The following is a 10390-nucleotide window of genomic DNA, read 5'->3' as shown; positions in this document are numbered from 1 at the left end:
CAAGTTCTATGACTTAATTGTTTTTTTTTTGTCTATTTTAATTTCATTGTATTTTAACAACTAAATTTGTTAGAATTGGGACTAAAACCACCACCCTACACCATATTTTAACGGGTCGGGAACTTAATGTGGCTGATCTGGATCGAGTTCGGTCCTAATTGGATCAGGACCAATCCATTCTGAAACTGATCCATTGACAGACCTATAATAATTATGACCCTATTCGTTTGATAATATCGGAAATGCCACTACTAAACCCTTACCATTAATATATGTAGTGTCACCAAACAAAACTTATTCCAACAAACAAAATCAAACCTATGAGAAGAAGTCCCATTCAGATAGCCGTTGGCTTTAACAGAATTTCAAATTTCACCCACTCAACAGCCCTAACCCAACCAAACCTTCTCAAGAGTCCTTTTTTTCTTAACCAAGAGAGCAGATTCTACGACAGGATCCCTTCTGAGATCTTCCATTCTTACATTGATCTCATTCAACTATGCTCAGAAAGAAAATCTATAACAGATCTCAGAAGAATTCATCTCCATATGAAGAAATCTGGATTTCCTCACCTCAGTTTAGGCAATAAGCTCATCCATTCCTACCTAAAATGTGAATGTATCGATGATGCTCGTAAGCTGTTCGATGAAATGCCTGAAAGACACTTAGTCATCTGGAATTCCATGATTTCTACTTACATTCGTAATCGAAGAAGTGATGAAGCTATAAGGCTATTTGAAAGGATGTTTTGGGAGGGAATTATTGCCGATGAATTTACGTTCTCCAGTGTTTTTAAAGCGTTTTCTGAAATGGGTCTTCTGTATAAAGGACGGAAAGCTCATGGGCAGTTAGTGGTTTTGGGTTTGGAGGTCTCGAACGTCTTTGTTAGTAGTGCCCTAGTTGATATGTATTCAAAGTTTGGGAAATTGAGGGATGCCCGATTGGTCTCGGATCGAATTATGGATAAAGACGTGGTTTTGATGACGACTTTGATCGTTGGTTACACTCAACATGGTGAAGATGGTGAAGCTTTAGATGTTTTCAAGAATATGATCAGAGAGGGTATTAAGGCTAATGATTTTACATTTTCGAGTGTCCTGATTGGTTGTGGAAATTTAGGAGATATTAGTAAAGGAAAACAGATTCATGGGCTCATCACGAAATCGGGATTTGAAGGGGCGGTCACTTCACAAACTTCACTCCTCAACATGTACTCCAAATGTGGTTTTATTGATGATTCTTTGAAGGTTTTTGATGGGTTTTTCAATGCAAATCTGGTAACTTGGACAGCTTTGATTATGGGTCTCATTCAAAATGGTCGAGAAGAATCTGCCTTACAGATGTTTCGTCAGATGATCCGTAATTCAATAAATCCTAATGCTTTCACTTTATCTACAGTTCTCCGAGCTTGTTCGATCCTTGCAATGTTTGAACAAGGGCAACAGATCCATACCATAGTCTTGAAAATCGGATTGGATCGAGATAGATTTGTTGGAGCAGCACTTCTAGACATGTATGGAAAATGTGGGAGTCTCGATATGGCGAAATCTATTTTTGATGGTTTGGGTAAACTTGATGTGGTATTGGTCAACTCCATGATCCATAGTTATGCTCAGAGTGGTTACGGACGAGAAGCAGTTATGTTATTTGATCAGATGCGAGATTTGGGACTCAAACCAAATGATGCAACATTTGTAAGTGTTCTTTCCGCATGTAGTAATGCAGGGTTGCTTGAAGAAGGTTGTCGGATCTTCTCCTTCTCATGGAGCAGCCCTGATATTATGCTTTCAAGAGACCACTATGCTTGCATGGTTGATTTATTGGGACGTTTTGGGAGACTCGAAGATGCCGAAATGCTTATTTCCCAAGTTAAATACCCAGATGTGGTTCTATGGAGGACATTGCTTAGTGCTTGTAGAATACATGGAAAGGTTGAGATGGCGGAGAGAATTATGAATAGAGTACTCGAGCTCGAACCGGGGGATGAGGGTGCTCATATTCTATTGTCGAACATTTATGCTTCAGCGGGTAATTGGAGTGGGGTAACTAAGATGAAAATTATGATGAAAGAGACCAAATTGAAGAAGAACCCCGCAATGAGTTGGATCGAGGTTGATAGGGAGGTGCACTCATTCATGGCTGGAGATTTATCCCATCCAAGAGCAACTGAGATCAAGGAAGAATTAGAGGAGTTGAGTGAAAGGATTGGGGTTTTGGGTTATGGTCCCGACACAAGGTTTGTGTTGCAAGACTTGGATGAGAAGGAGAAGGAGAGGTCCTTGAATTATCATAGTGAGAAGCTGGCTATAGCTTTTGGGTTATTGTGTAGTAGAAACAGGACTACTTATATTAGGATTTTCAAGAACCTTAGAGTTTGTGGGGATTGTCACACTTGGATAAAATTTGTGTCTAAAGTTGTCGGGAGAGAGATAATTGCTAGAGATGCAAAGAGATTTCATCATTTTAAAGATGGGTTGTGTTCTTGTGGAGATTACTGGTGACCCTTTTCATGATACATAAAATTACTAGTGTTCATCTGTGCCTGACTATGACTGACGACTATTAAGTTCATTTCTTGCGTGGACAGCTTTGGTGTTTAATTAAGTAAAACCGAGACAGATAAAATGAACAAAGGGCACGGTAGTGGTTCTTCCCTTTTGAGTGCATATTCAATTGTTTGATTTTTGTATGCAATTATTATGTCTGATAATGATATGATGATCATTACTTCGGGACTGAGGAGAATAATCAGAAAACAATGCCCTTATTTGATTCTTTGCAATCCACCAAATTCTTCTTCTGCCTAGTGATACCGTGATTATGTTAATGTAAAGTGGCTCAGATCTTCATATTTTGAAACTCAAATACCTCATTTCTCATTTGGGTTTGTAACTTCTCACAAATTTCCATCACCCTTAAAGTAAAGCATTTGAATGGATTTAACATTATGGAGGACAGGAAATGGAAATGCAGAGACAACATTGATGCAGAAATATCTCTTGAAGATAGACCTGCTTCTTCCAATAATATCTGTGGTGATCAATGGTCAATGTTTGTCTAAAAGTGCCATTGTTATCAACTACAGAAAAGTTCTACCCAGAATCAAAATGAGAAAGAGAAACAACAATCCTTTAGCCAGTTCAAGATTAGGAAGGTAGACTTTGAGATCGAAAATCTCCAACTGAGCATGTTAGCCAGTCTTCTGTGATCTCAAGCCTCAAGTGATTTGCAATACGGCCAGGCAACTGCCACATCAATATCAAGCGATTTCGGCATGTTTTGAATCAATCTGTTCAAACACCAAATATGAAAGAAGATTAAGAAAGCTGGAGATGCTAATCTCAAGTAGCTCAGCTTTCATTAGATTGTTGCATGCAATGTTTTCAGACGCTAAAATGTGAGGCCACCTGACTGGTCAATGCCTCAAGACGTAAGCATCGAGGCAGAAGGCGTAAGCCTCACATGCATGATATTTTTAAATAAATAATATAACATATTAAAAAAAACAAATGTTAAACAATTGAAAATTTGTGATAGTCACCACATATTCCCAAATTTCAAAACTATATAATGGAATTCTTAGGTTTAATCCAATATAATAAATATTTAACAAAAAGATATTTTAAATTTAAATAGTTGAAAGCTTCTGTAATAAAGTATTATTTGATCTTTAATGAAAAATAAAACTAAATATTATATTTTTCATGAGTTACTCTATATAATACTTACAACAAAAAATTATGTATAAATCATTTCAATTCAATGATTTTCTTTGCATGCATAACTATTTGGTATTTCCTTTAACTCTTAAAGGTATTCCAATTATTTGCAAGCTAACAACAACAAAGAAAGGGAAGTGAAGAAAGAATTTAGAATATCTTACTTAATTAGTAAAACAAAGAAGCGAAGAAGAAAGAAAAGAAAAAGAAAAAGAGATGAAAAATATATTCTTTAAGAAAAGGGAAAAAGAGAAAAATTAACATTAGGCATACAAAAGGCGTACCGAGACTTGTGCTTTTTGCGAGTGTCTTGGTCCAAGGTGTAAGTCTTTGCTCGGAGCACCGAGACTTGTGCTCCAAGGTGCATGTTTCAACCATGCACCTCGGGGCATTTTTAATGAGCTCCATTCTGATGCATGCTTCGAGGCATAAGAGCCTCATATGCTTCTAAAAACATTGGTTCCATGACCATCATGGTGGGCACAATGCAATGTATGTGATATCCAATGCACCAGTGAGTTGGCACATTTTCTCCAACTTAGTTCACTCCTCAATTGAAGGTGTCATTTTTAATCTCTACCATGTCATTCCGGTTTCGACCAACTCTAGAGTGTAACATTGACCCAATGTTCTTCTCCTGATTGAGACATTGCTTCAAGATGAGATTTTTAAACTTTCCGTCTGCTTTCATTTCTGTAACTCAACTGAGTATTGGCACATTGCAGGAATGAGGAGTAGATGACACAGAATGGGCTTGACATGCTATAACAGTTGTGTTTTAAAAAATAATACAGAAATAACTCCACCTTCATGTTTCTCTTGGGTGTTTTACAAAGATGGCTATATAATAGATTTCATAATTATTATTTTTCATACATGTAACCATGAGATCCATTGGCACATTCTAGGGGTTTGATTCTGAATTATAAACTTTAAAGAGTATCCTAGCATGATTAGATGATATTAACCATCAGATCCAGACATTATACAGTCCAAATGTATCAATAAGAACCGAATGTCTAAAATCAACCAATCACATAGATTCTTAAGTAGGCTCTACTGAATGTAATATTTTGTTTCTTTAGTGATCCACATTGTCTTCAAGGACACACATCACTCTGGTTACTGGGATCCTCAAGAGCCTCATCGGATCTCTGAGTACAAGATTCGAGTCAAGAGAACGTCAAATCACTTGATTGAAACACTCAACAATCTATAAGAGATATCAACTAGCGCACTAAGGCTCTCTTATTTAAGATAATAGAAAATAGAAATTGGTGCACACGTAGGCTTTTAAGCCGACCTGAAAGTGCATTTCAGTCAATGCCTGGGCCTCGCTTCTTATATAAAGCTTAAAAAAAAAACTTATATCTGCTATATAAGCTAAAACAGGAAACTAAAAAATGTATCTTTTTGCAAGTTGACATAGTTTAATTGCTGTTTTCATGGTTTGTTTGCATCAATTCTTCCTTCCCAATACATAGGGCATACTTGCATAAGAAAAAAAATTGGAATTCTTGGAACCCACAAATAAAAATTTAATGCAGAAAGGAAGCAATCTTCCCATGCGCACATACACAATTAGATTTACAACAAGGGACAGTTGAACCCAGATGCCTCCACTTGATCACCATTTAAGCAAACAATCCCCTTTGTATATAGACGTGCTGGCCACAGCCTGCTTTATTTGAAGAACACTCAATAATGCCTTATATACTCAAAATTTTCTTGGGGATAATCACCGAGCAGAATAAATTATGATAACTTCACCTCTATACAGCTCGCAGTCAGTAGTAGATTATTTAAACCAGATACTAACACTTAATTTGCTCTCATTTCGAGTCAAGAGATAGACAAGTTAGCAATCCAATCTTCTTTTGAAATCTCTTTATGATGCTGTGAGAGTTTCTCTACTCAATGAAGTCCTCATCGAGTGAGGATCCACTCGAATAGTCGCTTTGAGTATCCTCCTTTGAAGATGATGGAAGTGATTCTTTGTGCTGAGAAGCCTTACCTGAAACAGAAAATAATTGTGTAAATAAGTGAGTAAAGGAAAAAGGAGATTATATTTGCTACACCATTTTCTGTAACACACCAATGGCATGCAAAAAAGGAAAGAAGACAAGAAAAAATACACAGATGGCTATTCGAATGCAGCCAACCTTCTAAAAATGGGTCATTTTGAATGAAAAGAAAAAGAGAGTTAAACCTTTTTTCCTTCTTGAGTTGAGCTTCTTTGTGTGTTGCCTAATAAGCTTCTTAGCTTTTGTTATGGTCAGTTGCCTTGCAAAGGGGGAGAACTCGACATCACTTTCGCTCCACTCACCATGAAATTCATCATCTTCTTCACCCCTCATAGTCCGCAAAACAAATGCCTTGGCCTTGCGTCGTTGAGAGTTGAAAAGGCCCCTAATGGAAGTAACAAATCTATCACCCGCTCCGTCACTTGGCCGCTTGGGCCAAGATATAGGGTACAGATCAGAGTTCACTGCCTGGCCTTCGTCACTATCACTGAAATTAACATCGCTAGCTGGAATACCAATTCCAATGGGTTCCTTTTGAGTATGAGCTTTATATTTGAACTTCTTACCCTGTACAAATGGAAATTGTACAAGAATGAAAACATGGGTGCGGGTGTGTTTTGTGGGCATGGTTTCAAAACTCAATTTTACGCCTCGTCTCATTCGTGGACGAGACTGAGTTGTCTCAGACAAGATAAACCCTTTAACTCAGTTTATAATTATTTATATATATATATATATATATGGGGGGAGCGTTTGGCAGACAATCTTAGGATTACAAAATGCTAACAAATTTTTTGTCCTTGCCGAATCTAAAACTTCCAAGTCCATCAAAAGTGGTTTACAAATTTTCGGTAAAAAATCGACGGTTCACAATTCTAAAATAATTTTGATGGGGTTAGAAGTTTTAGATTGGCCTGATTTTTGGGGAGGATGATCTCCTTTCCGTAGAAATCATCCTCACAAAAAATCAGCTCAATCTGAAACTTTTAAGCCACATAGGACAAAAATTTTGTCACCGTTTTGTCATCCTAACATTGTCAGCTGAATGCCCCCCCCCCCCCCCCCCCCCATATATATATAAAAATAATTATAAATATTTTTATAAAATAAGGTGGATTAGAGGATGTTTAATCATAAAATCATATTTTATTTAGATAATAAATATTTAAATTAAAAAAAAAATAATTATTTTAATGAAGATATACAAAATCCCAGTTTACTCGCATGAGCTGTACTTACTCAAACGAGATTTTCAAAATATCGTCCGAGTAATCTCGTTTTTCTCGCAAGATTTTGCACATGTGAGACGCCTTGTCTATCCGTCTCGTTCATGGATAATACTGAGATCGATCTCGGACGAGATTTAAAACTATATTTGTGGGTAGAAAGAGTCTTCATCCATAAAAAATCTGAATGCAGAGAGTACTTGCCTGCATTCCTGTTACAGATTTCAGGACTCCCCATATTATATGCTTCTTGACTCGTGAAAACAGTCTACTCCATGTGCCAGTAAATTCAGCACGATGGAATGTATCCATCAGCAATCTCATATCGCTCACCGCAAATCTCGATCCCTCATAAGTGAGCAACAACTCAACCTACAAGATTGGTGAGAAAGATAAAAAAGTGCTAATCAAATGATGGGTCATGGCTGATTTGGATTTAGTAGGAAAAACTAAACCAACCTGACTTATCTTGATATTTTGAAATTCCCTCATTTTTCGAGTCCTCTCCCTTTTCTCATCATGTGATTTCCCAATCTTCTTTTCTTCATGGGAAGGACGACCAGATTTAACTAACTTGGAGTCTTTCGATTTATTTCTTGAGGACTCCTCTTGGTGCTCTGGTGCGGAACTAAGGGGCCCACTTGTTGAGGAAGAGATGCTTGAAGAGTGAACATGGAACACAAGTTCACTGGCAATAGACTCAGCTATATTCTCTTCCCAAGTTCTGTCAAATGAAGATGTTCGCCTAAGCCCCGGGGTTGAACCGGATATGATATTTGCTTTTAGGTTTTGCAATTTTGATACCTGCATAGAAAGACAATTTTAAGGAGTGCAGCGTGGATATAATATTAGTAAAAAACTTTAACCAAGCTAATAGGCCAAATTTTGGCCTTCTAAATTCTTTACTATTTTGTGCCAGACAATTCAATGTAGTTATTGACTATGCAAAATGTGATGCAGAAAATGGTTGGATGATATGATCCGTTCAATTTATGGCCAAGGAGCACTAGGACCTAGTGACATGCATGTGTACTGATACGTATCTATATTATGAATCGTGTAATTTAGTTAGAATAAGTGAGGATTAGTTGAGTTTAAGTGGGTAAGGTGGAAAAGTGGTGTTTTATTCGTAGAGCATGGGTAGATTAAGGAACTAATTCTTATTTAGTAGGAAAGTAGTTGTAATGTATTTAGGACTCTATGCTATTTAATTCTCCAAATTGTATGAAAACTTATGCAAAGAAAATATAATAGAATACTATTGGATTTTGGATACTAATCATCTCGAATTCATCTTGAAGGTCTGATCTCCCTCGAATGAGATCCTATCTTTTTCTCCTTATTTTTAACCTCATCTAAAAATTAGGTATTTATCATGTACCCTCGAACATAGTAGCCACTTGCCAGCATGGTCTTGCAGATGTTTTTACTTATACTACTTGTGGGTTATCATTCAATTCAGAAACCAACTTTTGGCTGCACAAAACTTAAGTTTAAATTAGAAGGCTTTTGGGAAACTTACTTGGGAAGCATCTTCAAGAGCAGAAGACCGACTAGCACCCGAACTTATCAGAGCCCCAGAAAGGGCATTCGATTTGGAAGGAACCTCGGATTCTTTCAATGAATGGTTGCTCGATGTAACTACTTCATGCACAGATGAACCCTTCTTTGCACGTTTTGCACCAGCTGTGGTTGAAACCTTCCAAACTTCCTGAATTTCAAAAAAGTGAGTTAGTGATTGTTATATGTTGTCCAAATAAGCATTAGTGCACATCACAATGAAAACATGTAGACACGCAAGCTTGCCTTTCGTCGTTGTGAATCTTGTTCTTCTTCTGGGAAAAAATACCCCCATATCATTCGATACATCGTTTCGGTCAAATGTATCTTCAGTGGGTAGATATCTACCTACAATATGGATAGAATTATGCCGCGTAAGTAACACTGAAGTCACCATAATTTTTCAAAAAGATAAAAAAGAAAATCTAAATTGGGATCCAACGAAAATGGGAACTACTTCATTCCACCAAATTAAAACTCAGTAAGTTGGATCAGCAGAAGGCTTTTCTAGGCTCTGTCACAAAGATTCACAGCATACATCAAGCAAGGATGGAACCGATTGCTATTCCAACAAATTGATGATCTGCTTTAGTTTGATTCCCACTATCTTTAATAACTGATCGAGGATGGAGCCCCCCCCGCCCCCCCCAGAAGATAGAAAAATGCGAAATCACTAGCCAATCATTGGCCGCACTATTACCAATCTCTCAGCTACAATAGATATTTTATATATTAAAAGATAAGAAATTGGTACCATATGAGTTAATTTAGTTTTAAATAAATATAGAATTTTATTGAATATAAGAATAATATGTAAAATAATAATAGCCACGCTTGCCATTAAAAATTCGAATAAATTTTAGATTTTAATAAATGTTATTTTCTCAACTGATTTTTCTTTCAACTATGATACGTGGGGGTGTGGGCATGTAATGGGTAGGGGTACGGGCCCAGGTGTCAGATTTGCTTCAGTCTCAATCCCAGGGTACATGGACATGAAGATATGATTGACAGGTAGACATATCCTAATATTCTAATACTTTTAAAAACAATTGTACTACAAAATATATGGATGGTTGGATCGGACTAAGGAATATCTGGAACAGATCCTCTATGTGTACTCTATGTAACAAGGACATCAAATTTTATAAGAATTTGTTGTGTTGGGCACAGTAATGTACTCAGTGATGGACAGCATGCCAACACTCCTTCAAACAAATCTCAATCTATCCAACCATTCTGTTTTCAATTATCGTTTATAAATTTTTTAAACGTACAGAACAAACTGCATGAATACCAGCTTACTGGATACGTACAAATTCTAGTCATCCATGACACTATTTAACAATATTATGAGCACCACAATCCCATACTGTATAGTTTGTGCTGTCTCCTCTACAAACCATCAACCATCAATGCTTTTTGATTCTCATAGAGTGTTCAGAGGCCCTAAAGAGAGCCAAACATTTTTCAAAACATGGGTTAGAAGTTTTGGAATGGGCTGATTTTTTTTGAGGATGATCTCTATGATGAAGAGATCATCCTCACCAAAAATCAGCCCATTCGAAAACTTCTAACTCATACATTGAAAAAATGTTTGGCACAATGTTTGGTTCTCTTTAGGGCCTCAGAACGCCACCCATATATATATCTATCTATATATATATATATATATATATATATATATCTCAGATATTTCTCCCCTTCATCAAAATCTTTGATACCAATAACTTTTGTCCTCTATAATTTTGCTAAAAAGTGTAGTCTTAAAAGACTTCAAAACTATATGTATCTACATAGAATGCTGTTCTGGATTCTAAACAACTCAATATATTATTAAATAACTAAATGGGATTTTCAA

General features: G+C 36.6%; 2 protein-coding genes across 4 annotated transcripts in view; one reads left to right on the top strand and one right to left on the bottom strand.

Moving 5' to 3' along the window:
• The first annotated feature begins 122 nt into the window (after positions 1–122).
• Positions 123–3475, top strand: LOC147404986 (Tetratricopeptide repeat (TPR)-like superfamily protein). The gene has a single exon (XM_086441113.1). It carries the CDS (start codon positions 321–323, stop codon positions 2499–2501), a length of 2181 nt encoding a protein of 726 aa, XP_086297239.1. The 5' UTR covers positions 123–320; the 3' UTR covers positions 2502–3475.
• A 1641-nt stretch (positions 3476–5116) lies between these two features.
• Positions 5117–10390, bottom strand: part of LOC147404985 (protein SABRE-like) — a 72576-nt gene continuing 67302 nt past the window's right edge. For 2 of the 3 annotated variants that reach the window (XM_086441110.1, XM_086441111.1), the window contains 6 exons: positions 8776–8877; positions 8492–8680; positions 7429–7773; positions 7174–7341; positions 5929–6310; positions 5117–5733 (listed from right to left, as the gene is read on the bottom strand). In XM_086441110.1, the coding sequence (XP_086297236.1) occupies positions 5630–5733; positions 5929–6310; positions 7174–7341; positions 7429–7773; positions 8492–8680; positions 8776–8877 (1290 nt within the window). In that variant the 3' untranslated portion in view covers positions 5117–5629. Of the gene's footprint in view, positions 5734–5928; positions 6311–7173; positions 7342–7428; positions 7774–8491; positions 8681–8775; positions 8878–10390 lie in introns of those variants that run through there. The other variant, XR_015178028.1, reaches the window with a different exon arrangement.

Source organism: Akebia trifoliata, chromosome 4 (genome assembly GCF_017979445.1).
Source record: "Akebia trifoliata isolate Shusen 1 chromosome 4, ASM1797944v1, whole genome shotgun sequence".
Classification (NCBI taxonomy): domain Eukaryota; kingdom Viridiplantae; phylum Streptophyta; class Magnoliopsida; order Ranunculales; family Lardizabalaceae; genus Akebia; species Akebia trifoliata.
Note: the sequence above shows the minus strand (reverse complement) of the source record. Positions and strands in the feature narration are given on the sequence as shown.